The sequence below is a fragment of the Syngnathus typhle genome, linkage group LG12 (assembly GCF_033458585.1).
Source record: "Syngnathus typhle isolate RoL2023-S1 ecotype Sweden linkage group LG12, RoL_Styp_1.0, whole genome shotgun sequence".
Lineage (NCBI taxonomy): Eukaryota > Metazoa > Chordata > Actinopteri > Syngnathiformes > Syngnathidae > Syngnathus > Syngnathus typhle.
This window is the reverse complement of record NC_083749.1, coordinates 406,431-434,107: the sequence shown is the minus strand read 5'-3', so window position 1 is coordinate 434,107 and position 27,677 is coordinate 406,431. Positions and strand designations below refer to the sequence as shown.

The 27,677-nt window shown below is 49.8% G+C and overlaps 3 protein-coding genes and 1 long non-coding RNA gene across 13 annotated transcripts in view; 3 read left to right on the top strand and 1 right to left on the bottom strand.

Annotated features, from left to right (window-relative positions):
* Positions 1 to 15,047, top strand: part of dab2ipb (DAB2 interacting protein b) — a 35,132-nt gene extending 20,085 nt beyond the window's left edge. For 6 of the 8 annotated variants that reach the window (XM_061292935.1, XM_061292937.1, XM_061292938.1 and 3 more), the window contains 14 exons: positions 4,083 to 4,236; positions 4,954 to 5,052; positions 5,422 to 5,976; positions 7,556 to 7,700; positions 7,942 to 8,086; positions 8,151 to 8,387; positions 8,613 to 8,814; positions 9,747 to 9,934; positions 10,014 to 10,413; positions 10,487 to 10,960; positions 11,420 to 11,557; positions 11,864 to 12,066; positions 12,134 to 12,221; positions 12,312 to 15,047. In XM_061292935.1, the coding sequence (XP_061148919.1) occupies positions 4,083 to 4,236; positions 4,954 to 5,052; positions 5,422 to 5,976; positions 7,556 to 7,700; positions 7,942 to 8,086; positions 8,151 to 8,387; positions 8,613 to 8,814; positions 9,747 to 9,934; positions 10,014 to 10,413; positions 10,487 to 10,960; positions 11,420 to 11,557; positions 11,864 to 12,066; positions 12,134 to 12,221; positions 12,312 to 12,479 (3,196 nt within the window). In that variant the 3' untranslated portion in view covers positions 12,480 to 15,047. Of the gene's footprint in view, positions 1 to 1,170; positions 1,797 to 4,082; positions 4,237 to 4,953; positions 5,053 to 5,421; positions 5,977 to 7,555; positions 7,701 to 7,941; positions 8,087 to 8,150; positions 8,388 to 8,612; positions 8,815 to 9,746; positions 9,935 to 10,013; positions 10,414 to 10,486; positions 10,961 to 11,419; positions 11,558 to 11,863; positions 12,067 to 12,133; positions 12,222 to 12,311 lie in introns of those variants that run through there. The other 2 variants (XM_061292939.1, XM_061292936.1) reach the window with 2 other exon arrangements.
* A 233-nt stretch (positions 15,048 to 15,280) lies between these two features.
* ttll11 (tubulin tyrosine ligase-like family, member 11) lies at positions 15,281 to 20,225 on the bottom strand. Its single transcript, XM_061293009.1, has 10 exons — positions 19,439 to 20,225; positions 18,274 to 18,373; positions 18,072 to 18,205; positions 17,703 to 18,005; positions 17,166 to 17,450; positions 16,825 to 16,920; positions 16,646 to 16,758; positions 16,341 to 16,565; positions 16,157 to 16,263; positions 15,281 to 16,082 (listed from the first exon to the last, which is right to left on the bottom strand). Exons 1-10 carry the CDS (start codon positions 19,841 to 19,843, stop codon positions 15,757 to 15,759), a joined length of 2,094 nt encoding a protein of 697 aa, XP_061148993.1. The 5' UTR covers positions 19,844 to 20,225; the 3' UTR covers positions 15,281 to 15,756.
* On the top strand, positions 17,376 to 19,578 carry LOC133163349 (uncharacterized). The gene is made up of 2 exons (XR_009716373.1): positions 17,376 to 17,480; positions 19,006 to 19,578. It is a non-coding gene; the product is annotated as an uncharacterized LOC133163349 (long non-coding RNA).
* A 912-nt stretch (positions 20,226 to 21,137) lies between the features above and the next one.
* On the top strand, positions 21,138 to 27,608 carry ppp1r26 (protein phosphatase 1, regulatory subunit 26). Of its 3 annotated transcripts, none has more exons than XM_061292964.1 (5): positions 21,138 to 21,301; positions 22,574 to 25,344; positions 26,953 to 27,055; positions 27,199 to 27,243; positions 27,313 to 27,608. In XM_061292964.1, exons 2-5 carry the CDS (start codon positions 22,646 to 22,648, stop codon positions 27,358 to 27,360), a joined length of 2,895 nt encoding a protein of 964 aa, XP_061148948.1. In that variant the 5' UTR covers positions 21,138 to 21,301; positions 22,574 to 22,645; the 3' UTR covers positions 27,361 to 27,608. The 3 variants fall into 3 exon arrangements, 2 of the variants coding, with proteins under 2 accessions (XP_061148948.1, XP_061148949.1); XM_061292965.1 differs by having other exon boundaries at positions 27,199 to 27,255; positions 27,317 to 27,608; XR_009716349.1 differs by having other exon boundaries at positions 26,953 to 27,255; positions 27,317 to 27,608.
* The last annotated feature ends 69 nt before the right edge of the window (positions 27,609 to 27,677 follow it).

Sequence of the window (27,677 nt, the reverse complement as noted above, 5' to 3'; positions counted from 1 at the left end):
GTTGCAGTACGGAACCTTTGGGTCCAAAGGTCGAGTCGCGTTTGTCGTGGCCGTCTCCGATTACCGATTGTGCGTCTCAGTCCCGTTCCTTGGAATCGGGCTAACGGGAAGAAGACGGTGCAGTGGTCTGTGTAAAGGAGGTGTAATTGCTTGTAAGGTCAGGTTGGACTTGGACTGGAATGGGGGGGGGGGGGACGCTTCAATGCACATGAATAGATGTTAACAAGCTAAACAAAGCTTTCTTAGTTGGGGCTCAGACGCAAAGTCGTCTTTGCTCGGAGATGGGGTGGAAGATAGAAGAAGTGAGTGACAAAGCAAAAAAAAATGAAGGTGGAGAGCCCGGTGCCATAATTCGGTGTTGCTCCCTCACGCATGACCGGCTACGCTTATGTAATAGCCTTCGAGGATCATTTTGTGTACGCTGGGTAATTGGGCCTCAAAATGCATCCGTCTATTTTCTAGAACTCTTCTTCTCCTCATTAGGAGGACAAACCAGAGCCTGGCTCTGATCCGAATGTCAACATTTCAAATGTTCTCTTCTCCTTACGTGACATTTTGGCTGGGAAGCTGCAAATGTTTGAATATCAAACAAACAGCTTTTGCATCCTCTCCTCTAGCGTCCGCTCTTCTCATTGATCAGGTTCTTCCGGGAGAAGCAATCGGACACCGGCATTGCGATCATTGTAGCGATACGAGATCTTGACAGATTGAGTACTCGGCCCAGTTTAGTTTTTTTAACCCCCCTCAACAACCTGAGGATAAACTAAATAATTAAAGCGGTAATCATGGCACGGCTGAAGTTTAATTTTATTGACTTTTTTATTGACTATTTTGGGTTAACTTTGCGTAGCATAAGTATCTCGCCCCAGTGTTGCATTTTCCCAGCAGCTGCATCCCTAACAAATGCCTTGTGAGCTATGACATCATCACGAGCCAGGAGTGGAATGAGGAAAGCCCCCTTACGCCACCCTTCCCCCCAAAGCCGGCCTCCGCAGTTAACCATTTACCGGCCGGAGTTTGTTGACCAGCCACGCCAAAAAGCTGTAATGCTAGCTCGCCGGACATGTTTTCCCCCCCTTCGGTTTCCTGCTATGGTGGAACCAAGGAGGGAGGGGCTCGATTTCCTGCCAGGCTGACTCGCGCTCCATATATGTCCTTGGGAGATTGGCTGTCACGCGGCTTCGGCGTCAGACTGGAAGCACTTTGAAGCGCTCACGCTGTCCATTTTAAGAGGAATTGGATCCGAGTGGATGCAGAAATTTAGCTCGGACGTTTTGATAGATCTCGCGAGGCATTATTGTGCGCTGCGAACGTAACCAAAACAGCAGTTTCTGAGCAAAAAGTAGAGCAAATTAGTTTTTTTGGTTGTAAGTAACATGTCAAGCAGAACTTTGACTTTGTTGGCTTTTCTGACAGCTCAAACTATCAAACCCAAAGACTGAGAACGGATCTTTGATAGCAAAACAATTTGACAGCTTCAAGAATTGATTGTGATCGGGACTAGTCTTTTCCCCCAATGGTCGACTCCCACACATTTGGAGCGCTGTCTTTTTAAATGTTGCGAGAGGAGTGTTGTGTTGCTAGCAACACACATCCTTCGGGGAGCTTGTGCTCAGAGGGGCAGAGGCTCGTTCTCCCATTGCGTTTCCCAGGACTGTCCGTAACGTACGTCGGCAAAAAAGCAAACAAGCCACATCTGCTTTTGAGGAATGCGAGCCGCTGGAGCGACACGGGAGTCGCGCTTCCGTCCTGGAGAGACTGCGCCGCACCATGTTTCATTTGTTCAGCAGCAGGGTGTAAGTGTGCTTTTGTGTCGGGAGCTCATCCTGGGCGTGGGAATCTGCCGGGAGTTGTGCAAATTGTAGTCCGTGGAGGGATCTATCTATGTCTTAACTTTTTAAAAGCTGTTTCATGTAGTAGTTTTGGGGAAGAAGAGCAAACGAGCTGCATGACAGAGAGAGAGAGAGAGAGAGAGAGAGAGAGAGAGAAAAAAAAACAGGAGCATGTGCGGGCATGACAGCAGAAAATATTCAACGCCGCAGGCAATGCTGAATAAGAGAGGCGGTCGCTTCCTGAATCAGTTGATGATTCAAATACTGAGTCTGGAATCGAGAGTTTGAGGTCTGTATTAATGCCACTCTGTAGAAAAGGACAGTGCGATCCGGGAAACATTGAAGACTCATGTGATTTGACTTGTGTAGAAACACACCAATGGATTCGGGATTCAGTTCACTGACTCGAGCCTAACGTGACTTGACTCACATGGAAACAGCAGCAGACTCAAAGGATTTGGTTCACTGATGCGAATTAGCAGAATCACATGGTAACACTGCCAACTTTGACTCAAACGGTTCGATTCACGTGAAAATGCAGCAGTGCATTCAAACGATTCGGTTCACTGAATCACACGGTAACACTGCGGACTGATTGTTTGAATCAACATTGAAACAAGGCAGAAGATTCAGATGATTCGGTGCAACGACTCACTGAGAGCAATCACATGGTAGAAGCGATTCAGACTTACGTGTTGACTCACACGATAAATGGCGGGTCTATGTGCGTATTATACGCATAGATAGGGAAAATATCGGAAAAATCACAACGGCCTGTTAGTTGAAGGGCAACGAGTCAATAGGTTATCATCTTGCAGAGCACGTAGGTGTTTTGTCAACAACTCCAATAGCAGATGTCAGAACAGTGAATACATCCATAGGTCAAAGGTCAGGCTAATGACTCAAAGCGGTGAACTGAGGTCAAGGGGCAAAGGTTGAGTTAATCACAGGCATCACACTGCGGTGTACCGGCGCTGGGAGTCATGGCAACAGTGAGAGATTAAAAGCAGCTTGCTGGCAAAAAAAAAACATATTAAATTTTCATCTGTTATACTGCAAGAGCTAAATTTGTAACCAATAAGGATTCCGAGCAGGGTGCCAAATATTACTTGTGGCCAACAACACAGATGCAAAATTGGCGTGGTTTTTTTTGTTGCGCCAACTTGACTTTCAACTAGTAGGTACCAGAAAGCGCTTGCGTAACGCCGCGTCAGCGCTCGAGGGTGCCGACGGACGGTTGCACGGCCAAAGCGATTGGAAAGACGAGTGAAAGCGCTGCGTCTCACTTCTTGACCTGAATATTCAATCAGCCTTGTGGCAATGGACAAAGGCGGAGAAGAAGGGGCGGGGGGCGGGAAAAGGAGGGCAGCGAATTTCTTCCCACGCATCACTCAAGGCGCAAGACAAGCGGCCCATTTTTGATTTCCATCACTTTGTTGTGTTTTGTGCCGACCGAGTTGGCTTTAGTTTGCAGACTTGATCAGCTGAATCGGTCGTCTTTCCTTTAGTGGCCTCGCAGGACGCACACATTTTCTTCTTCTTCTTCTTCTTCCCAAGGCTTGGCTATTGCTAGATGCATTAGTCAAGCCCTCGCTCGCATCGCTGAGTTCTCCTACAGCTCGACAATCACGTGGACGCTACTCATAATTTTTTCTTTTCCCCCAAGATACTTGAGTAAAGCGAGCAGGTTGCTGCCCAGACACTCTCGGGATCCATTACTCAGCTTGGCTTACACATAAGTGAGTTTCTATCGAGCACAGGGCAGAGGAAGCAGGCTAATGCTACTCCATCACTGGTAAAATACTGAAGTCTGGACGAGGATCTTGTTAGTCATCGTCACTATGTTATGACTGGATTAGACGTCAGCGGTACGGAAAGTCCTTTGACTGAACGATATTGTCCATTCTCTAAAAATCCCTCGATTAGTGATTAGGAAGTGGGGGACGGTTGAATGATTCCCAGCTTCATTTTATTGACGTTGCTCGCTAGCAGGAAGCGTTTCGAACATTAATGCTAATCAATGTACTCGTTTAACGGCGGCGATGCAGCAAGCGGCGTCCATTAGTTGATGATGGCGGCGTCGAGGAGGATGATGGCGCCGATGGCGCGGAAGGACTCGCTCCAGGCGTCCTCACACTTTCCTCCCACGCGCCGGCTAACTAGCGCGCGCCGCGCATATGCTAGCCCTCCCGCCGACCCTATTCCGAACTTGTTCTGACTCACTCGTTGTCCTCTTGTCTCTCTTCTTAGATCTCATCTGATGCCAAGGCTGAAGGAGTCTCGCTCCCATGAGTCACTGCTCAGTCCCAGCAGCGCTGTGGAAGCTCTGGACTTAAGCATGGAGGACGAGATCATCATCAAACCCGTGCACAGCAGCATCCTCGGCCAGGACTACTGCTTCGAGGTGAGGAGCCCCGCTGTGCCATCGATTCAAAACAAACGGATTTGTTTTCATACTGGGCAGTACCGAATCGTGTTCCCCAGCGAGATATCGAAATGGCGCCTTTGCCATTTAGCTCAAAGTGTTTGTGTGTAGCATCGGTAATGCTAAGTTTGCCCAAGGAAAAAGGCCTCCGCCCTAAAAGTCGAGCGAGCACACTGCGACCGGCGGAGGCTTTCCAAAGATTACATAAAGATTATAACGCTGAGAACACATTAAGCACTTGAAATCGTTTTTTTATTTGGATTTTGGATTAAAGCGACAGTGATGTAACCAGCTCTCTCGGGGTGAGTGCAATCGGAAATGATTGTGCTTTTTTTTTTAATGGAACTAAAGTGCAATGCGGGGGTAATCTGTTGCTTTGCCGGCGGTGGGATTTAACCTCTTGATAACCGACTTTAATTTGCAACATGCTGGGAAGAGGGCCGCTGCCTCTGATTAGCACCGCGAGTCACATGCGGCGGCGGCGGCGGCGGCGCATCACGCCTAGCGCACACGAGTGGAGATCACGGGAGGGTGGCGAGCATTGAAGAATTGATACGGTTGGCAAAAGCAAATACACGAATGTGATGCTGTTAAAAAAAGATGAAGAGAAAGCTCGTAGAACAACCGTTAGCTAGGTGCTAATAGGCAAGCCCGATCGTGGAAGCCATGTGTTCATGTCGACGTTTGTCCACACAGGTGACGACCTCCTCGGGGAGCAAGTGCTTTTCCTGCCGTTCGTCAGCCGAGAGGGACAAATGGATGGAGAACCTGAGGAGAGCCGTGCAGCCAAACAAGGTGAGGAAAGAGGGAGGATGCCTCCATTTCCCGTCGATGGCCGCTGCAGAGACACAATTTCTTCCCACTTGAAATCCCAACATGAAAAGCCTCGACTTTGCATTACATATTGATGCACCCACCGCCATCTTTGCTATTCATCTGACTAAGCTTCTTGAGATACATATGATCATGGCCATCAGTTCCTCATGATGTGTCAGTATTTCTGACATAAAAAGGCTCTTAAAGCTATTTTTCCCCCGACTTCAAATGGCGGTATTAGCAGGTGCGCTAACGGTCCAGGACAGAGGTGACAGCGTAATTGCTTCATTTTCTCCCCCCCCAATCGAGCATCTTTTCTCAACCACTTTTGCCGTCACCGGTCCGCAGGACAACAGCCGGCGGGTGGAGAACATGCTGCGACTGTGGCTCATCGAGGCCAAGGACCTCCCCGCCAAGAAGAAATACTTCTGCGAGTTGTGCCTGGACGACGCGCTGTACGCCCGCACCACCTGCAAGCTCAAGACGGACAACGTTTTCTGGGGCGAGCACTTTGAGTTCAACAACCTGCCGGCGGTGCGCAACGTCACGGCGCACCTCTACAAGGACACGGACAAGAAGAAAAAGAAGGACAAGAACAACTACGTGGGATTGGTCAGCATTCCCGTGGCCACGGTGAGCGGGCGGCAGTTTGTGGAGAAGTGGTACCCGGTCAGTACGCCCAACCCCGCCAAAGGCAAGGCGTCGGGACCCATGATCCGAATCAAGGCCCGCTACCAGAGCATGAACATCCTCCCCATGGAGATGTACAAGGAGTTCGCCGAGTACACCACCAACAACTACATGCTGCTTTGCTCCGTGCTCGAGCCCGGCATCAGCGTCAAGAACAAGGAAGAGATGGCTTGCGCGCTGGTTCATATTCTGCAGAGCACCGGCAAAGCCAAAGTAAGTCTGATTTTACTATGGATGTCAGAGGAGCCCAAAAGTCAAGTCCTGAATGACCCGGCTGGGAAAGTTGCCACGGCCCAAAAGTCAGAGTCTAAAAATAGCTCCAAAACTTTTAAGTTGCCGACGTGTCCTACCCTAAATGTTGAGACCTTCAAAGTCAAAGCGCCAAAGTCAGTACTCTGAAGTTATGGCCCGAGAGTGAAGTCTTTGATGTCCAGAACCGTCTCGGCTGGATGATTGGCCACGCCGCGGACCGAGCAAAATATTATGTTTCACCGGGGTCCCATGGAGAGACTACGGGCGCACATCAAGGTCAAATCTTCTTGTAGCGACTGCGGTGAACTTTTCACCCCCGCAGCTGTAGACGAGAGACCAGACAGGAAGGTGATTTCCTCCGGCGTGCACTTTGGAGCACCGATAATCGTGTCTGCGCATCCCCCGCAGCCCCTTGCGACATTCCGCCCATGTTAGCTTGACCGGAATTGAAAATTGCTAGACGCTAAAAGATGCAGTCGCCCTCGAGATGACGATTCAAATTGATCTTTTGCGAAAATGAGCACACCCTCTCCATGGCGTTCTGACCCCTGCTTTTGCCCAAGTGATATGAGGACAGGAAATGAAGACGTCGCGTGGCAGTTGCGCTCAGAGACCAAAATAACCGCTTGTCTTTTGCCGCCTCATCAGTTGCCGTCCCCTGATACCGCTTTTTGAGACTTTCTTTGACTCGATCCCACTTTGTCGGCTCGCTGAACGATGAGCGCTTAAGAAGCCGTGTCTATCTTTGGCTGATTGATGAGGGAGAAGTCGCCACAAAGAGAGAGAGCGAGAGACGTTTGCATCCTTAATTACTTTGCGTTAATTCCCTCCTTTCGTGCGGAGCTTTTGGAGTTCCTTCGCGCGTCCCGGGGCGGCTTGAGTCGGGAGCAGTCCAAGGTTGCTTATCGTGTCTTTTTGACTTTGACATGAGCTAATGTTAGCGCGCAGCAGAGTGGAGATTACCGAGTATAAAAATACGCAACCGGGCTAAACTAATGTTAGCATGCGTGTTATTTATGTCTGGTCAACAAGTACTGAAGAAGAGACCAAATTTAGAAAGATTCTTTTTTCCCCCTATGGTGTGTCACTTCTCTTTGTCACTTTAAAAAAAGTTCAGCCATCAGTCATTGCCACGAGGATGGCGTCTCAGCGGCGGCCATTTTAAGAGCATATATGACTAATTCATCTGAATGCCATTTGAGTTCTCTTGGCAAGTAAGCCAGGCCGTTCACAGAGAGCATCTCGGGACTCTATTCATTAGATGCCATCAGCCGTGTCTTCATACCATCCTCCTCCTCTTTTTTTTTTCTTGATGCCTGATGAGATGTGGCAGCGATACAAAGCGCGTTCCACTTGCGCTTATTAGCGCCCAAGTGAGCGAATGGGTGGATGGATGGATGGATGGATGGATGGATGGATAGAAGCTGCACTTTCCTTTCAAGCCAAAGAAAAAGAATTGCAGTTCTAGAGAGAAAACTTCAGAGAGTTTGTTGATGACCACGGTGGCGTATCTTAGCGGTCTTACTCGTTTTCCTTTCAGGACTTCCTGACGGACCTGATGATGTCGGAAGTGGACCGCTGCGGGGAGAACGAGCACCTGATCTTCCGCGAGAACACGCTGGCCACCAAAGCCATCGAGGAGTACCTCAAACTGGTGGGCCAGAAGTACCTGCAGGATGCTCTTGGTGAGCGGCCATGGCTGTTCTGCCACTCTACGTCAATATTGGAGCTTGAACACAGCCGAGCTTTCTTTGTTTGTTTGTTTGTTCTGAGCGGCTCGTCCCAACGGGACGATTGGCCGGGAATACCGGAGCTGCCTTGTAAATTATGCAGTAGTTTGTTTCACTTGGGCGAAATCTTTGGAAAGCTTAAGACAAAAAGAAAATGAACACATTCAACTCACGTCCCGGTTTATTGTTTTTCTAGGCGAGTTCATAAAGGCTCTTTACGAGTCTGACGAAAACTGCGAGGTGGACCCGTCCAAGTGCTCGTCGGGGGAGCTCCAGGAGCATCAGAGCAACCTGAAGATGTGCTGCGAGCTGGCCTTCTGCAAGATCATCAACTCGTACTGGTGAGCAGCTCAAGACGGTCCCGCCGGGCAGCCGGGCTAAAACTCAAATCTTTTGTGGTTCCAGCGTGTTCCCGCGAGAGCTGAAAGAGGTGTTCGCGTCGTGGCGGCAGGATTGCGGCAACCGCGGCCGGCCGGACATCAGCGAGCGGCTGATCAGCGCCTCGCTCTTCCTGCGCTTCCTGTGCCCGGCCATCATGTCGCCGTCGCTTTTCAACCTGATGCAGGAATACCCCGACGACCGCACGGCGCGCACCCTCACGCTCATTGCCAAGGTCACGCAGAACCTGGCCAATTTTGCCAAGTGAGTGCTTAGCATCTGGCACGTCGGGGGAGACAAAAAATGGCGTCAAAATGTATTTTAAAACACGGCAATCGCACATCTTTATGCTAGCTGAATGCTAACACACAATGCAAAATGCCGTTGGCAGGCTAACGAATAGCATTGATGCCCCTTTTTTTAATTCTTGACATTTTTATTTCACGTTCATTTTGATGATTGCTTTACGTTTTATCAACGGGTGCTCAGGTTCGGGAACAAGGAGGAGTACATGTCCTTCATGAATCAGTTCCTTGAGCATGAGTGGAGCAACATGCAGCGCTTCCTGCTGGAGATCTCCAACCCGGAGACCATCTCCAACACGGCCGGCTTCGAGGGCTACATCGACCTGGGCCGCGAGCTCTCCACGCTGCACTCCCTCCTCTCCGAGGTGGTCTCCCAGATGGACCAGGTACACCACGGCATACGTCTGTGAAGGCAGCAGCATCCTCATGAATTGTTTCGTGAGCCTCGTTAGACCCGACACCATTTATTATCCATCGGATGGCTTCATATTATTATTCATCGTTTTTATTTTTTGATTTGAAGAAGCTGTTGTTTCAGAGCTTCTGGTGGTTGATTTACCACCGCTGCTGAAAAAGTGGAATCACGCTCGCAATTCATCGGGGCGTCCGTCAATAATTTATGACGGCGTTACATAAACAGCGCGGAAACACAGAACGGTGCCAAAGGCCCGGGGAGGTCGCAATCGTGTTTTTCGGGGACATTCGCTTCGGTGGCAGATGGGGAGGCTGCTAATCATTAGATAAAGTCTTCCATCTGCTGGGGAAGAAGAAAAAAAAATGGAATCATTCAGACATCAGTCAGCCAGAGTGGCTTTGTATTTCTGTGCTCACTCAAGCGTTCCAATTCTGGAAGCGGAAGCTCCGTTTGATTTTGGGCCCCAAAATATGGATTTCGTATACCTACGTCAGCCAGGATGCGCCACGGATCTTAAACTCGCCGTTTCCCGAGGGCAGGTTGACGACAGTTTCAGTCGACAGCAGACGGCGGCCATCGCGGCGTAACCCCAAGGCGGATTGATTAATCCGATCGACTCTTAGTACATGAGCGTGGTATGAATCATAATAGTGAGGGAGCATCTTTCCTCTTGAGTTCCCCTCTAAATATGCATTCACCCAATTAATATAGTTCAAACATGAATAAATCGGCCAGGATAAAGCGCAGATGGTTCAAACCAACCACCTTCATCCTTTCTGACGTTGCTCTGTTGCGCTGTTCATTGCTCAGAGGCCCCCTAGCGGTCGCAGGAAGCGAAGCAGGCGCTTGGTCAGCTTCTGCTCTGGCGCTCACGAGCCAACCAATGCTCTTTGCTTTCTTAAGAGCGCCACCTCCAAGCTTGGACCTCTGCCGAGGATTTTGCGGGAGGTCAGTGTGGCGCTGAGCAACCCGTCCAGCGTCCACGCACCGCCCGCCGGGTCGCCGGAACAGACGAGCTCGTCGCCCGGCGAGGCCGGCTGCAGCATCTCCACGGGGCTGCAGAAGATGGTCATCGAAAACGACCTCGCGGGGTAAAAAAGCCGCTCGCGCCGAGATCGGATCGGTTCTGAGCTGGATCATTTTGAACCCACGATGAATTGATGTTCTCAGATTGGTCGATTTCACGCGGCTGCCCTCCCCCACCCCTGAAAACAAGGACCTATTTTTCGTGACGAGAAGCTCGGGGATCCAGCCTTCCCCGGCACGCAGCTCCAGTTATTCGGAGACCAACGAACCAGATTTGGGCATGCCCAACAGCAGCAAGAGTCTGTCCATGGTGGACCTGCAAGACCCCCGCAGTCTGGAAGGCGGTCCAAGTTCCGGCCCCTCGGACGCTTTAGCTGAAGTTTCAACGGGTGGCTGGGCCGCCAGGGTGCCGCAGTGCAACGTCCCCGGAGGTCCCAACATGAGGCGGCCCGGCCAGACCCCGACCACCCCGAGCACGGAAAGCGCTCCGGGCCGACCCGCCCAGCTACTCGCCCCGCTGTCCTTCCAGAATCCGGTCTACCAGGTAACTAAAAATAGTCATTCATGTGTCTGTCTCCTTACGTCTTGATTATCATCTACACATTTGTTCGTACCAGATGGCCACCTGCCTTCCGGTGTCCCCTCGGGGTCTTACCGACTCGGGCTCCGAGTGCCACAGCTCGGTCAGCTCCCACAGCAACAATGAGGACGGCCCGCCCGGCGGGAAACTCCCCTTCCTGAATCACGGCGGCGGGAGCAGCGGCGACGAATACGCCAGACGCTCGGGCGAGTTCACGCGCCGACAGCTGTCCCTTACGGAGGCTCAGCACCAGCCCGCCGTCCCCCGGCAGAACAGCGCCGGGCCCCAGCGACGGATAGACCAGCCACCGCCGCCCCAGAGCGTGACGCGGGGCCGCACGCCGCCCGGTCTGCTCAACAGCGGCCCCTACGCCCGGCCCGGCTCGGGCGGCGGCATCATGACCTCGTCGCCGGACTGGCCCATGGGCGGCGGCGGCGCCCGCCTGCGCCAACAGTCGTCCTCGACCAAGGGGGACAGTCCTGAGACCAAGCAGAGGGCGCATCACAAACAGGTACGCTGGATCGCTGAAATGAAGATGTTTCCTAAAAGTGGGCGGAGACCTCTGCTCATCTCATTTGCATGCCCTAACGAGTCTCGCTCACGTGCACACAAGGTGACGCGCCTCGCATGAGGGGAGCTAACAGCTGGCTTGGTATTTGTCTGTGCGCGCGTGTGTGTGAGTGAGTGACGTTGCAATGAGAATTGCAGTGTTTTCTAATAGTCGGAGTTTTAGCTAGCACCAAGATGTTGCAACGTATCCCGAGCCAGAATGGGGGCCCGCTGTGTTCCCACGTCCACCGTTGCCAAATTGTGTCCATTCCACCCGCTTTTTGTCTTCCAGATGTTCATTAGGAGCTTCTTTCTGTTGTTCCTGTGCTTTTGTTTGCGACCCGCCCCCAAATCCACTTCCCAGCCCTCACGTGCACTCCGCTCATGTGTGTGTGTGTGTGTGTGTGTTGGTTCCCACTAGGCCCCCTCCCCCGTGAACCCCAGTGCGCTGGACCGCACGGCAGCGTGGCTTTTGAATATGAATGTGCAGTATTTAGACCATGAGACCACGGAGCACGACTCACTGAGGCACAGAGAGGATCTGACGCAGGTGCAGAAGGTAACCTGCCCCACCTCCTTTCCACCTTCCCTCCACCCTCAATGCCCCCCCCCCCCCACCACCACCACCACCTTCCTAATGATACATACGAGCCACGATTTGAGGAAACGCAGTACAACGGTTTCTTGGCACGAGTGAACAAAGTGTGTTTGCGTGTGTGTCTTTTGTGTACATTTGCAAAGCAGCTTGTGTGTGCGTCTGCATTTTTGTCAGCAACAAAACAAAACCGCACCATCTTTGCGCCACAAACGGATCGCTTCCTGGACCTTCAACGTTTGAGAAGTCTTTTGCTTTCCCATGTGGCAGTACCAGCAGGAGATCGCGCTGCTGCAGGAGAAGCTGCGGGCCTCCGTGCAGAAGCTGGAAGAGTACGAGGCCCGTCTCAAGGGTCAGGACGAGCAGGCCCAGAAAGTCCTGATGGAGTACCAAGCCCGGCTGGAGGAGTCCGAGGAGCGTCTGCGCCGGCAGCAGGACGACAAGGACCTTCAGATGAAGGGCATCATCAGCAGGTGGGCAGAACGGGAGAGTCGGCGAGCGGCGATTTCCCACCGCCGTCTTGACGTGCCTTTCGTCCAGGTTAATGTCGGTGGAGGAGGAGCTGAAGAAAGATCACTCGGACATGCAGGCGGTGGTGGACTCCAAACAGAAGATCATTGACGCGCAGGTAGCAACGGTTGCTATGCGACAATTTCAGAATGCCTCGATTTGGATTCCTGGTTCGATTCTAGCATTTTTTTTTGGCGTCTCCGCCTAGGAGAAGCGCATCGCATCTCTGGACGCGGCCAACACTCGTCTGATGAGCGCCCTGACGCAACTGAAGGAGCGCTACAGCACGCAGTCGCGCAACGGCATCTCGCCCACCAACCCCACCAAGCTGCAGATCACCGAGAACGGTGAGTTCCGCAACAGCAGCAACTGTTAGACGGCAAAACAAAGTCAAAGCGGGACCTACGAGAGAAACGTTTTCTTCACACCTACGGGAAGGGACGATCCGGACCCCGAACGGGGCCGACTTGGAAGGGTCAAGGTTCGCCGGATGGTCGCAGCTTGTACAATGCGTACGTACAAAAAGACAACCGGGGGGACGAACCACTACGTCTTTTTTTTTTCTTTTTTTCAACGACTACTTAGCACTCCAGTCGCTTGGCTAGCGTGTTAGCTTCAAGTTTGTAAAGAACCGACCGGGAGCTAAAAATGACCTCTCAGCCGCACGGACTGAACTGGCAGTGCACTTTGTGAAAGCTTGGTACATGCAACGCCTTAAAGCTAAGGATGGCGACTTTATTCCACAGCTCCCGATTTCTGCAAAAACTTTAAAGAAGCGAGGAGAAAAAAAAAAAAATAAAGGCACAATTATATTCTGTGGATTTGTAAAGGATAGAGCTTGTACAAACGTATGTGTAAGATGTAAGTAAATGAGATTTATGTGATACTATATTGATGCAATTTAATATAGATGTATGCATTTCTTTTTTGGGGGGGGGGGGCTTCTAGACTACACACACACACATGTGGGGGCGGCTATATTTGATAATGTCAAAGGTAAAAAGCAGACTTGTATTTAGGAGTTTTATTTTTATGCGTCCAAAAATATGACTGACGAGAGCGCGCAGGTTTTCTTGCAGCAGCTGGATGTTGCGATGACGGACGGATGTGCTATACACTGGACTGACTGGCCAGGCCACCGAGGAACGGACCGTTTCTTACCCGTCTGAGATTTTCCGCTGCAAAAATGGGATTGGTTAAGGCAGAGTCTTTTACTTAGCGCTTGGTTGAATATGGCCTGATTACCCTTCAAACCATACCACTAAACCTCCAAACCATACTGTCAACTTTTAGCTCCTGTAGAACCCAACGTAAAGCCTCATACCCAGTTTTATCCTTGACATGAGTAGAAAATCAAAAATGTGAAGTGGTTTTGTTGAATTTTCTTTCCGGGCTTGACCTGAAAAGATGTTTCCAACCCATTGAGCGAAATTGGATCATTGATCAGCGTGAAAGTGTAAAAAACAAAAAATGTTGATATTCATTTTGACAGTAATTACCGTAATTTTCGGACTATAAGTCGCACCGGAGTATAAGTCGCACCAGCCATAAAATGCCCAAAAAGTGAAAAAAAAAACATATGTATATAAGTCGCTCCTAAGTATAAGTCATCCCCCACCCAAACTATGAAAAAAAACCGCGATTTATAGTCCGAAAATTACGGTATTATATTATTTTTTAACCTCGCGCTCAATCTCTGCTGTATGGTCATCCTGGGTGTTGTAAATACAAACTAGCACCGCGAGCAGCCAAAACAAGACGGGCCCTTTTTTGTGTGCGTCAGTGGGGGGGGTCACATTGTTGAGATTGAGATTGGCCAGCACAATCGTGGCTTTCTCATGGCTCAGAGGTCTATGCACTTTTACGTTAAGTGGCTAATGTAAGCTTTGTTTTTTTATGTGTTAACTAAAGAAAAGGGAGCGCTAGGACTGTGGTTGTTATTTGTAAAACATCCAAATACCGAGCTAAGAGACTATGCAGCTTTTTACGCCACCTTGTTTTTTTTAAACATCAGTCGAGCATTATGAGATTTCACTAAAACTATAAGATCCTCGTTCAAGACCATTTCTTTTTATTCAAGTGACTTTTTTCTCTTTTATTTTATTTTTTTCTACTTGGACAACATGACTGTAATGCCCAAGGAGGGGAAATATTTTTGAAACTCCTAAAAAAACTATTTTTTAAACTATTTTTGGTGCCAGAGCTTAATAGGCAAATATAAGACATATTACTATGAAATAGATATTTTCAAACCACCTAATTCCACTTGCTCTCCTCAGGACTTTTTTTTTACCACCTCAGATTTTTTTATTTGCCTAATATATCAAAAATATTTAGGAATGAGTGATCAACATCTATTGCATTATCTAATTTATTCTTATTAACTGTAGATATGGCTACCATTCAAATCTTTTTCTTTTTTTTAAATGCACATCCTGGCATTTTGGTGTGCCAAACATTTACATTGTTAGCTCGGTGGCCCAAAAGTTGCATAGTCTCTCATTCAAATAATAATTAAAAAAATACGAGTCCAAAAGTCGCAATGCTGTCTTAGATGCTGCTTTCATAGATGAAAGACACGCCTCTTTCTTTTTATTTGAAAATAGCCTCCACTATGCTAGGCTAGGCTAGGCTAAGTTAACACAGCCGAGTTTACAGTCAGGAGAAGCTCGAAGATGAATCAGCTATAAATACAGCAAAAAATGTTGTATGTTTTCTATGAACCTGTAGAAAATACTTTTTGTAAGTATGTTGAAAGTATTTGTTGAAATTTGTTCTTTATTAGGCTTTTTTTTATTTTTCTTTTGTCATTTTACTTTTTGGCGGCAAAACGTGACAAAACAATAATGTACAGAGAACCTTGTGTTGTCCAAATGTGGCCGTGCAACGTATGTACATTTGCAACAAGACCTATTATTAAAGTTTTATTTAGCTATATCAAGAACCAGTTGTGCCCCCTCTTTGCCTCTAAAAAAGCAAAACAATACATTTAAAATGGCCTTTTTTTTTCTTATTCAAATCAGACTTTTTCTAAAAATAAATATATATTAGTTGCAGTGAATCCAATAGCCTCCGTGATGACCTCGATGCGTCCGATTGACGAGCAGAAATTCTATACGTTGTCATATTTCCGTTCAAGGTGAAACTAGGCGAGGTAGAAAGTCTACAAAACGAAGCTTGCCGTGCATACAAATGTTTATTTGGTCAAAGTTTATTCTCTGTTAGTGGTATCTACTTCATTTCCACTACAAACAAATCCTACAGCTGCCCACTTGTCTTGGCATTCAAATAAAAAGTCAGCTCGTTAAGCTCTATCTACTGTGCAATATTTTTCCCACCATTTTTTTTTTTGTTTTTATTTTTATCGACGCATGCATACATTTGTGTGCAAATGTGTCTTTGTGCAAAATCAGAGGTATTAGAGAGCGCTCGAGGGCCACATTTGGCTTTCGGACGTACGTCCTTTTTTCTAGCAGTTGTCAAATGGCTGCAGCCAGTTTCGCCTCCTAACACAAATTCAAAAACGTTAAATGTTCATTGCATTCTTTGTATTTACACCAATTCAAAAATTAGTTCATAAACTCAATGAAAAAATAGAGAAATAATATTCTTAACGGTAAGCTGCCCCCGGGCAAAGACAATGGCGAGCAACGTCAGTTTTCCACGCGTGCCTCTCGCGAGCGACCCTTGGCTCTGCGGCAGTCCTGGCTTGAGGCTCGGCGTGCCGGAGGCGCGGCCGCGGGTGAGGGCGGGGCCTGCCCGGGTTGCTGGAGGTGGGGCTTGGGCGCCCCCGCACCGCCACGGGACGCCGCCCGACCGCAACTCAACGAGCGGCGCTCTTCGGGGCCAGACGTCGGCGACTCCAGCTGGGCCTCGCACAGATCCAGGAGGGACGCCGCTTGCTGTCGAGGTGTCTGCGTCTTGAACCTGCGGGCCGCCAGATACAAGAAGGCCTCCACAAAAGCCGGCAAGCCCATGCCTGGAAAACAAGGTATGTCCGTCCGTCACTTATGCTTTGCGATATACGTTAACATTACGTGTCCTTCTCTTTACCTGCTTCCCGAGAGTCGGGCAAAGATCCGGACCAGCGCCGCGCGATGTCGATGTAGAGGATGTCAACCGATGCCATGGTGAAGTTGCTGCTACTTAGTTTGCAGTTCCTGCAGGACACACATTATTGTTATGTTTGGGCATCTATAGTTTTGAAAGAAAAAAATAGAGATGAAAAATGCTGCACCTGATGAAGGTTCTGAAGGCGGTGGGTCCGAGGCGCATGTTCCCTTTGACACCAAGGAAGCGGACAAAGAGGGCGGCGATGCGCTCCACCAGGCGCAGGTAGTTGAACTGCCGGCTGTACTTGGGGTAGACCTGCTTCAGGCACGGCGACGGCACGCCGTCGGGATGCTTCCTGACTTGGCCGTCGCCCGCCGCCTCCTCCCCGCCCGCTGACCGCCGCTGGCATCTGCACAAAGAACAATTCAGATCCCCCAAAACATTTAATAAGTGTCATTTTAAGAGGGGAAAAAAAATGGGTCTACGTACGAGGACGCTCTCTTGAGTCGGGGGTCCACCAGGCGCAGCGTGTCCCTGATGACGGCCACTTTGACCTCCTCGTCCACCGGACTGGGAACGCATTCGAACACTCCCGGCGACACCTGCAACACAAACACGGGATGGGACGAAGAGCCGGCCGGGGAGGACGAGGGGCGCGCCTCGCGTACCTCCTGCTCGTGCTCGATGCGCATGCTGGGGTTGGCGTTGACCTCCAGAAGGATGGGCTTCAGGTTCTTCATCAGGAGGATATCGAAACCTAAAATCTGACAACAAACATCAGAGCGTGGTTAGTATTTTTTTCATTTTTTAACATGGCGTTTAAAATGAACCAAAAGTCAAGTCGATTCACTTTTTGAGAACGTTTGAGAGGGAGAGCATCGGGAAGACTTTTTAGCGGAACAACACTGCCGTCTACTGGTGCTCAGTCGCAATTGCGGTCTAGCGGGCTTTTCTGCAGCCATCTTTTTTGGCTTATTTTTGCAGCAGGACAACAATGCGAATGGCTCACCTGGAAGCAGGAGGGCCCGGGTTTCCCGGGCGGGATGTCGGCCTGGTGGTAAACTTTGAGCTGAGGCACCACGGCGACGACGGTCTTGATGACCAGGGCGATGATGTCCGACCAGACCCTCTTGACGTCCACGCCCTTGGCGGCCAGCCGCCGTAGCACGCTGCTCAGCGTGCGCTTGCTGCCCGTGCTCTGGCTTTCCGAGTGCACAAAGTTGCCGCTGTGCACGTTGAGCGAGTAGTTGGTCAGGTGCATGAAGACCTGGCCCAGGTTCTTCTGGCTCGGCTCCTGGTGCACAACAGCGAGGCGTCCTTTCAGGTGAGCGTGAGCAGGTGGGGGCGCTTTAGCTTTCATGCTTTTTTTTGGACGTGTTCATTTTGTTGGCCGTCCTTCTCGTAATATTATTGATGAGTCCAAAATTGTGGGCATGCTAAAAGAATGGCGTTGAGTATGTTTGAAGCGCTTTGCCGCCACCTTGTGGCATCAATACGCAATTACAAAACTCCTTTGGCAAATTTCTAAGAAGGGAAGGCGGCACACCTGGTAGGGCTCCGTGCAGAAGCGCGTCAGGCCCTCCTTGGCGATGTAAATCTCCAGCGGCTCCAGCGACTTGAGCAGCACGTAGAGGCGGATGTCGAACTTGAGCTTGTCCACCAGCAGCGGCTTGCCGATGTACTCCTGCACCACGGCCTGCCGGGCCTGTGCGCCCGCCGCTATGGCCGGCGCCGGCTTCAGCTCAGCCGGGTCGCGGATGAGGTAGATGCCTTCGCCCTGAGAGCCGTTGTCGGGTTTGACGATGAAGGTGGGGTTGAAGGTGTCGTCGCACTCCTTCACCATGCGAAGCTGACCGCGGAGAACAACACAAATGAAATCCAGCACGACACCGGCGGAAGTGCCTTCGGCCCTCACCTGCGCGGAGAACTGCTGGTACTCGTCGGGCAGGATCCAGGAGCGCGGGTAGAAGTCGTACTCCACGGGGAAGAGCTCCTCCATAATGCGCACGGCTCGACTCAGGTTGATCTTGCGTGACATTTCCAGCATTCCTGTGGCGCAGAGAAGGTTAGGACGGACACGCATTCCGTCACAGGGCAAAAGAAAGTCCTTTCAGTACCTGGGAACTTGTTCACCTGGCCCGACGAGATGTTGTCACTGTCGTGGAAGGAGACGCCGTGCCAGTAGATGTCGCATGGAGCTCGTCTTCCGCTGGGAATCTGCGGGTACGCATTGGGGGTTAATTAGGACAGTCAAGCGCATAACTAGCGGCAGGATTAGTGCCCGACTTTGTTCTCTTGCAAGGATAAGCTTGCATTGAGCTGTGAAAGTGACACGATACAAAAGGTGCCGTAAGCCACAGTTTAGGATTGTTTTGGGGGAATGGAAAAGAAAGTTTTGGACACAATCATGGAGGAGTAGCAACCAAGTGTCCGTTCACGTGGAGCGTGAAAGGTTCCAGGAAAATCTACAAAAGAGAAGCTTTGCTACGAAGTGAGTAGTCGTCAGCCATTTCGTATTGATTCGACGTCACGGCGAATTGTGTGCTTCCTGGCACGACGAGCACTTATTAGATAACGTGCACTCGGCGGCGGCGGCCTGCTTGGCACGAGCCAGCTGGACTTGAGCATGAGGATGATCCCAGATGGAATTATAGAGGAGCATCCCATTAGTGAGTCAGCATGCAAGAGGAAGGGAGGCGGGGGGGGGGGGGGGGGGGGAAATGGATGGAAAAATGTCAAGTGCCGTTTCACTCATGGCTTGAGTGATTCAAGGCGGAACTGCATCACCATGCCGTGTATATATAAAAGTATATATTTATAATTAACGATTGTACATTTGTGTTTTTCAGTGTGCCTTAACAAACTACCTCCGTGACCATAAAAGGCGTTGCCGCTGCTGTCGTCATGCCAACAATTTGGCTCGTTCACAGTTGCCTGAAAGAGGACTTAGACGATTGGATTAAAGTCAAGCTTATCATTTCCACTGTTGGAGAGAGTCCCATATGGCCCGAGAATCAAATGACACCAGGGACGGTCCTGCCAGTGTTTGCAGAATCCTGCAGATGGACTTGAGTTGGGAGGGAGCAGCGATAGGTAACTCGGCTCCATCGCAATGGCCGACCGGACTCAATTAGCAGCTTTGTGAATATTTAACAAGTCGCAATCGGGTTGCAAGTAATCCCCAAGGTGTCAACACCTCTCATGCTAGAACTATTTCTCGAGATGAGTGTCAACTTGACGACCACGTTTTCAGTTCAAATGTCCACTCTTGATTGTACAAACCTCCTTCCACTTGAGCATCCTGATGCTGATCTTGACTCCCTCCAGGGAGGTTTTGGCTTTAGAAGTGTCCACTGTCACCAGCTTCTTCTTCTTGCAGTGTTTGTCTCCATCCTCCTGGGCGTGGATGCCAGTCGAAAAGTTCCCGTTTGCCTCCCACTTGTCCCCCATCACTTTCCCGATGGCTCTGACGGTGACCCGATGTTGCTCACGCCCTCGGTGGTTGAGATTCTCCCCGATCTTCATCTCTTCCGTCCCCGGAGTACGGCATTCTGGGGCGGGTACTGGGATGACGGGAACCCCGGAAGCATCGAGCAGTACCGGGGAGAGTGGCACCAAACATTCGTCCTCTTCCCCGCACTGATCAACATCAAGTCGCTGCACCGTACCGCCATGGCAGTCGCTCATGATGCTCGACGCTGCGGGGCCGGGTGCAGCCGTACCATCAACACGTCCAGTAATCCGACACCAGCGGACCGTAACGTCTCCCGCATAGCTGTGTGATCCGGAGCGGTTGCAAATCAATTTTTTGGAAGGGGGGGGGGGGGCTCAGCTAAGTGCCGACCACCGAGACATCTCGGGTTATGTAGCAACGCTAGCTAGCGCTAACCATTAAATGCATCAAGTTCCGTACGTGACACCCGCTGTTGACACTAAACGGGACGGGTACCGAAAGGTTCAATCCGTCAGTGGAGGCCTGGCTCCGGCCCACACCGCGCCACTATGAGGAGGAGCAGCAGCAGTGCAGCTGATCGCCCAGCAGCCGCTTCCAGTCCAGGAGCCGTCTGTTTGCGCGTGCGCGTGCGTGTGAGCAGGGGGCAGTGTTGCATTCAGAGGTCCTCGTTAATACCGTCACGACTCCCCTAGTTTGCTTGCGGACGTTTTCTCCAGTTCGCGTCATGCTGTCACAGAGCTCTAATAATGATTCTATTAATATTAATATCTAATTATAGATATTTAAGCGTATATATGACTCTTTCGGGAGTTGTGCTTCATTCAAACTCATTCCAGATGGTCCAAAGTAACTGTTAGTCTACTTCCCGATAGTATTTGAAGGCAATACTTGGGATGCCACATCTTTAATTTGGTATCCACCTTTTGCATGCGAATTTAATTGATTGACAAAATATTTCCTTTGCACGGCACAAATACTAATATCCAGTAAGTATTGTACAAACAAAATATACAAATCAATAAATATGAGGTGCATGTAATTCCCCTGACGTTGGCATGCATCGCGAATATGCAATTTTGAGCTAAACTCCATCCTGGATGATGATCATTTGAGCAAGCCTCCAAAACAATTCCAGCCTCAGATCATTTGCTTAACTTTTTTTTGACATTTGTGATTCATGAGTGTAACAAGTTGAACAACATCTAACTTCATTATGCAATAGAAATCGATTTGGGATATGTTTGTAGCATTATTTTAGGTAGGTAGATAGAAACCTTTTATTCAGGTACATGCTCTTAGGTCCACCTCTACCAAGTAGTGAGCTCAGATACAAGCCTGCCTGAAGATAAAACCTTTCCATTTCATGTCAAAAGTTAATTGACATATATTACAAGATATAATACATTGTTTAGTACTTTAAATTGAGTTATTCAAATATTAAAAAGCAGCCAACACCTAAAGCGTGGTGGTGATGGGGTGGAAAAATCTAGCCATATTTGAAAGAGGTCCTTTCGGCTGCAGCCAGGCGGCAGCCGCCTTTAAGGGGGAGCTTGTCGGTGGAGGGCGCGACATCGAGAGCCACACGGCCGGTACTCGAGCTCGAAAGACGGCCACTTGAAACATCACCCCCGCGGTGTTCTACACCCGCGAGTTCGGATGCGTACTCTAAGCATTTGCTTCATTGTCATCCGGTAAGTTTTCGCCTCTGTGGGGTCTTTTTTTTTAGTTTTCCAAACGTGGCATGCTAGCCGATGCTGGGGGTGTCAGTACAAAGGCTTTCTCAGCCGGAGAAAATGCCGGGGCTGCGGCAGCCGGGAGGCCCCGCTCCCGCCTTTCTAATCGCCGTCGTCCTCCCCCCACCATCAGCCACCTTAGGCGCCGGACTCGCGTACCCCACCGTAAGGTCGAACAATATGTGTTTAAACGACATTGACTACGCTTTTTGTCACTGGTTGACAACCGCAGTCCGCGCCGAGAAACATGGTAGCTGCGCGGCGTCTCGTAGCTGCCCCGCGCCGAGCAGTCGAGCCCTCGACGCCGCTAGAGTATGACGAGGTACTCGAGGGTTGCTCCGTGGCAAAACATCCGGGGTGGTGGACATGCAGCGGCATAAGACGCCGTTCATACGTCCCCTGTTTAACTTTCTTTCACGCTTCAAGTAAAAACGGGGAGATTTCTTCTCGTTTTTCACACGCTTTTCCACGTCAACTCGTTGGGCTCCTCGGGCGAGTCATAGCCGCTTGGCGCAGTTGGTTTCCGGCCGCTCTGCGGGGTAGAAGCCGGTCATGAAAATGCTTCAAACTCGGGCCCTCTCTCTGCCAGTTTTGCCTTTTTGCCGTTCATTTGTCACCGAAGAAGGGGTGAAAGTTTCAATCTTATGGTGTTTGTCTTTCTGACGACGTGAATGTGCTTTGCATGCCCCGGTCGCGGTGCTGCAACGCCGGCCGCCTCCGGCTGGCTGCTGGGTGGATGAAACTCGCCGACTTCCATATTAGCATCCACTGCATGTCGTTTGGAGCATGTAATGGAGGAACATTTAAGCTATGTTTGACTACTCTGTTTAATTTCAATTAAAAAAGTTAAATACTGGTGGCGACAGGTGCATCTGTATTTGATGTCCCTGAAATTCCAGAACATTCTTACTAAACAAACAGCATAGCAGCGCCCAAAAAGATAGTTAAACCAGGATTTAAAAAAAATGAGCAAACGCCTTTCAATAGCTAAAAAAATATATTTAATAAGATGGCAACATGTTATTTTGCCCGACACTCCTCAAATTAGATTGTCATGTCAATGCCTCAGTGTCATTTGCAATATAATATTGTCAACAATGCAGTTTTGTGTATCGAAGAATAATATCGATGTTTCGCAATATAGATAAAGAGGTCGATACAGGACTCTGGTAAACTGAAGACATGTCCACATTTTCTGTCATTTGCTTCTTCTCTTTATTTTCTCCTCAGATTGAACAATGTGACACCAGAAGGAGGCAGCTGCACTCCCAATGGTCCACAATCTCCCCTCACTCGAGTAGAATGTACTTAATGAACGTGCCCACTGTCGCGGCGCCTCACACCGAGTGGAGAGCATGCGGACACCCCGGCGGCTTTAGCATTCCCGTCTGCCTCAATGACTCGGACACGGAGTTGTCCAACGGGGGTTCTCCTATCGCAAACAAGGTCCAGATGATCATTGAGAGCCTGAGGAGCAGTCAGTCCTCACTCGATATGAACGACCAGGTGGAGGGCAATGTGCTTCAGGGACAGGACGGGCCTCCCCAGGCCTGTAAGGTGGCGGTGGGCTCCCTCGTGGAAGCCAAGTCCAAAACAAAAAACTGTTCAACCGATGTCACTTTCAAGGACGGTGACCAGAGCAGCGATAGCGACGACTCCGTGGACAAAGGAATCGAGGAGGCTATCCTTGAATACCTGAAGGAAAAGGATGGCCACAAACGCAAGGCCGAACCTTTTGTCCCATCGTCCAGGCAAACCGTTCCTGAAATGAAGTCGGAAGGCCAGGCCTTTTCCTTAATGAGAAGCCAGCTTTCCAAAAGTGTCATCCAAGCCACACAGACAACCGCGCCCCTGAAGAAGTACATTAAACACAAGGCCTCGCTTCACGAGGCCGCCGTCGGGAACTCTGAGTTGGCTCGCGTCATGATGCGAGATCAGATGAGCAACAAGTCAAACAGTGCGGTACGGGACGTCAAAGCGAAAGACGCTTCCGACAACTCCAGCGACGACGGCATCGAGGAGGCCATCCAGAGGTACCAGCTGGAGAGGACGGAGCAGCAGACCAGGGGGGACGCTTTCAAACCGCTCGCCTCCGTGGAAGAATCCGACTCCTCCAGCGACGACGGAATCGAGGAGGCCATTCGCAGCTATCAGCTCGAACAACTCAAATCTCAAGACAATGCCTCCGGAAGCGCAGGCCTCGCCAAACTCAAAAGGAAAAATAAACCAGCGGAGAAGACGGCAAATTGGGCGCAGCCGCCGTTTCCCATTCTCTTGGAGGACTCGCTCAATGTCAGCCAGAGAAGTGAAGGTAACGGTTTTCATCTGTTGAGAACCGAAAGCTTTACGGAGCAGCCGGTTCCGCTCCTTCCCAAAGCCAATACCACCGCCGAGCTGATGTGCGCCGAAGCCATACTGGACATCTCCAAAACGGTCATGCCGGGAGCCTTCGCGTCCCATCTGGACATGGGTCCAAGTGGCAGCGCCCTCGCCGTCGCCGCGCCGCTATCCACAACTCCGAAGCAGGACAGCGACGGAAGCTCGGTCGACAGCGAAGATGGGATCGAGCAAGAGATTATGAAATTTCTCGAACAGAAGGCGCAAATGCTCCAACGTCCACCCGAAGAACCGTCGACGACGCAAGAAGTCACACAAAAGAAATCCCAGAGGTTGTCCTTAACCAAGAAGCGCAAATCCAAAGAGGACAAAAGCTCCAGCGCGTCCTCCGTAGGTTCATCTACCAATCCTCTGAAGGCACAAAGCCCACCGGAGGCCTTGGAGAGATCGACGGAGAAAAGCGGGGACAAGAGCAGCTCGCTCGACAGCGACGAGGATCTGGACACGGCCATCAAAGCCCTTCTCAAGACCAAGAAGAAGTCCAAGAAGATGAGCAGGTCGGAACGCGATTCCAGAAAACGCCCGACGGAAAAAGCCGAACAATCGCGAGCCGCCGCCAAAAAGGCAAAAGTCGATCATTTAGCCAAGCTTACCGTTTTGAAAAAGGGCCACAAAAGGAAAAGTGATTCGCCAAAGAGGACCGCTTTGCCAAATGCGTCGCCAACCATTAAGCGACAGATGAGCCGCGGCGAGAACGACGTCCGAGGTCATCCGCCCACAACTGCTCTGCGGATAAAAGAAGATAGCAGCTCGGTAGATAGCGACGACAGCATCGAGCAGGAAATTCGGAAGTTCCTCGCAGAGAAGGCCGAGAAGGTCTCAGAAAGAACAAACGACGACGCGGAGGCGCCCAGGAACGGCACCGCGGATGGCGCCCCGCTGCCACGTGACCTCGAACGGGATGATCAGCTGGCTGAAATTCCGACACAAAGCGTCGATACGTCGGCTCCGCCCCAAGACAAATCCGCGCCCTCCGCTCCAGACGGCTCGGCGGTCCTTGCGGTCGCCCCGCAGTGGTCCTGCAACCCCAGAACTTCGCCGTGGTCGGGCCGAGCTGAGCAAAAACCAGTGACACCCGCGAGGGTCGACGACGGACCAACCGAAAAGGTCTCGGCTCTGGATCAGTCCATCAAGTGGCGCCAGAGTTTCGGACTCCCCATCGTCGACCCCAAAAATTTCAACCGAACGTCATTTCACATTAGCACGTCCGCGACGAGAGCCAGTCCGTCACCGGCGTCTCTAGGGAAGCCCAGCGAACTCAAGCCCCCAACGCCGGCCTCTCTCTGGTCCTCAGCCAAACGTTCGTGGTCCACAGACAGAACCCCGAGGGCCCCCGTGACGAGCGGCGCCTCAAAGCCCTTCGTCGCCGACGGTTCGTCCGGGCAACGTCCGGGCGCGGCCAGTACGGTGCACGTGCCGCGCGACAAGAGCGTGTTTGTCGAACTGGAGTCGGGTCGGACCAACCACGTCCAGGTGCAGAGCAGCCAGAGCGACGAGGGAGAGGCCGGGGCCGACCAGAGCAGAGCCCTTCCACTCGAGGGAGCTGATGAGAAGTTTATAGATGAGTCAGAAGGTGAGACTCCAGAGAAGAAGCAGAGCACTTTGTAAGTATCTTTTTTAGTCCCACACGGTGTCGTCATCTGTGTTCTTGATTTGCATTATTTAAGTTTTACCACCCAGGACTCTGGGGGAAGTTTGCTGATGACAACAACGGTGTGTGTTTTGTGCCATGAGATTACCAAAAGCAATACGGCCACATTTTGGTCATGCAAAAAAAAAAAAAAAATGGCGCCAGAGAATCTCCAAATGGATCCAATTTATTTTGAAATATAATCATGTTATTGCGACCGCTTGACGAGATGCTTTTGAATACATTTCACCAGTTTCTTGGGGGGGGGGAAAAAATAAATGTGCAACATTGTCTTGTTTACTCTGAGTTTGGGACAAAAGCCTTGGGTCACCACTAGCTCTGTTAGTCACACGGTCAAAAAGTACCAATAATTAGAATCCTGCTTAAATTTTGTTAATATTACCCACACACACACACATTTTGATCCAGTTCAAGTGGCGGCCATTTTGTCACAAGACCCGACACCACTCGGTGACAACACTGTGCTACGTTTTGACCCAAGACTTTTGTAGCAGTCGAGCGACGTTTGAAAGGCAAGGGAATGCATATCGACTCGAGTGGAAAAAAAAAAAAAAGCTCGGGGAGACTTGACACTAAATCAACGGTGCCTTTGTAGCAGCATTAACCGCAGATTTGTAACCTTTCAACATACCCGACTTTCGGTATTTACGACCAACAATTGTTTATTTTAGACAACCGCAAAATTATTCACGTGCTAGGACGTGCCTGCTTTTCTTCTTTTTTTGTTTTGTTTGACAGTTCATGTGGATTTCACGCGATTTTTATGACATATATGACTCTTCACAACCTTGGCTTTTCCAACTGGAAAAATGTTCATGTCGGCTTTTTTTTGTTTGTCACTCCAAGACCCGATTAATCGACATCAGTTCCATGCAATTGGCGATTTCTTGATATTTCCGCTACTTTTGTTTTGAGTTTCTCCTTCCTTTTTTCATGCTAACCGCATACATTCACGTTTTCTTGTCAGACATCTTCTTTGTCACTTCAAGACACGATTAATCAACTGTCGACTCGTTTCCATACGGTTGACCGATTTCTTGACATATCTGATGGGTTTTTTTGGCCCTCTTTGACTCTAGCAAAACGCGCTTCACAAACTATCAGTTGTACGCGTTGCATTTCGCAAAAACTTGTGCTTCTTTGTAGCCGCCAGCCAAGATTCGCAAACTCTTGCATCCACGCTTTGCTTCTTTGGCCACTTTGTCTGTGGCCTGATTTCAATTCTCCTTTTTCAGCACTCTGTCCTTCAAAAGGACTCATTGCAGTCCTCTTCACTGTCATTTTTCGTCTTTCTGACTTTTGTCCCCGGCAAAACAAAAACAAGGCTATTTATTTTTGTTTATTAAAAAAGAGAAATACTGAACATGCTGTGCATTGCCAGTCTTGTAAATATTTTGTATGGACTCTTTTTCTCCTATTTTCAGTATCCTTTGTGTTCACTTTTAATGCTGTGTCTTTTATCTGTGTAATAAAGAAAGCGCAATCTCAGCAACAAATTGGTTTTCTGTTCTGGGGTGGGAGGGGACGGGTCACTTTGACGTGCTGTGACTCACCCATGCAGGTCCTTGTCGTACGCCCTGGACCCCGGCATCGTCATTCGGCCGTGCATCGCGCTTTGCTCGGAAGAACGCAGTAGCATGTGCCGCAATAGCTACAAGAACGAGGTATCCTTTTTCTATCCTTCTTTTGTGACATTGCAACAAAATGTCCGCCACAAATCTCAAGAAAAAGCAAAAACAACTTGTGTTCTTTTCTAAATTCTTTGTACCTGATGAAGTCTTTATGTTGAAAACTCACCTATTTGCAGACATGCAAGATGCCGAACGTCAAAAGAAGGTTGCAGTTTTTTCCGGTACGCAGGTAGGTCATGTGTGTATGTGTATGTGTTTTCATTGGTCCAAATCATGTCATCTTTTTATAGGTAGATGGACGAGAAAGCGGAACGTGTTGTATCTGTGAAACATGTTGAAAGAATGGTTGGTTTCATTTCTAGATGAATGTCACTGTTGCACATTTGTTGACTGGTGGGGGACAAAAGTGAATTTTACCTCCCTGTTGCTGCCATTTGTTTGGCCGTTGTTGTGTGTTGCCTTTGAATTGTTTACATTTGGTGCTGTTATATGATGTGGTCAATGCTTGTGTCTTGACATTTTTCAGACTAATGTATACCTTGTTGCACGTTATTGTATTATTAGAATATTAAACATTTGTCTGATATGTTTGGGGGGTGGCTAATATCCAGAAAGAACAAAAGTAATACTTTATTTTTAATTCATCTAAGAATCC

Bases quoted from the DNA above. Each gene is read 5' to 3' on its own strand.
- ppp1r26 (XM_061292964.1), top strand. From the start codon at position 22,646: ATGTACTTAATGAACGTGCCCACTGTCGCGGCGCCTCACACCGAGTGG. The intron at 27,056-27,198 runs GTATCCTTTTTC...ACCTATTTGCAG, and splicing joins GCAATAGCTACAAGAACGAG to ACATGCAAGATGCCGAACGT. The intron at 27,244-27,312 runs GTACGCAGGTAG...ATCTTTTTATAG, and splicing joins GAAGGTTGCAGTTTTTTCCG to GTAGATGGACGAGAAAGCGG.
- ttll11 (XM_061293009.1), bottom strand. From the start codon at position 19,843: ATGAGCGACTGCCATGGCGGTACGGTGCAGCGACTTGATGTTGATCAG. The intron at 18,374-19,438 runs GTTTGTACAATC...GCGTACCCGCAG, and splicing joins GGATGCTCAAGTGGAAGGAG to ATTCCCAGCGGAAGACGAGC. The intron at 16,264-16,340 runs GTGCAGCATTTT...TGTGTCCTGCAG, and splicing joins GCCTTCAGAACCTTCATCAG to GAACTGCAAACTAAGTAGCA.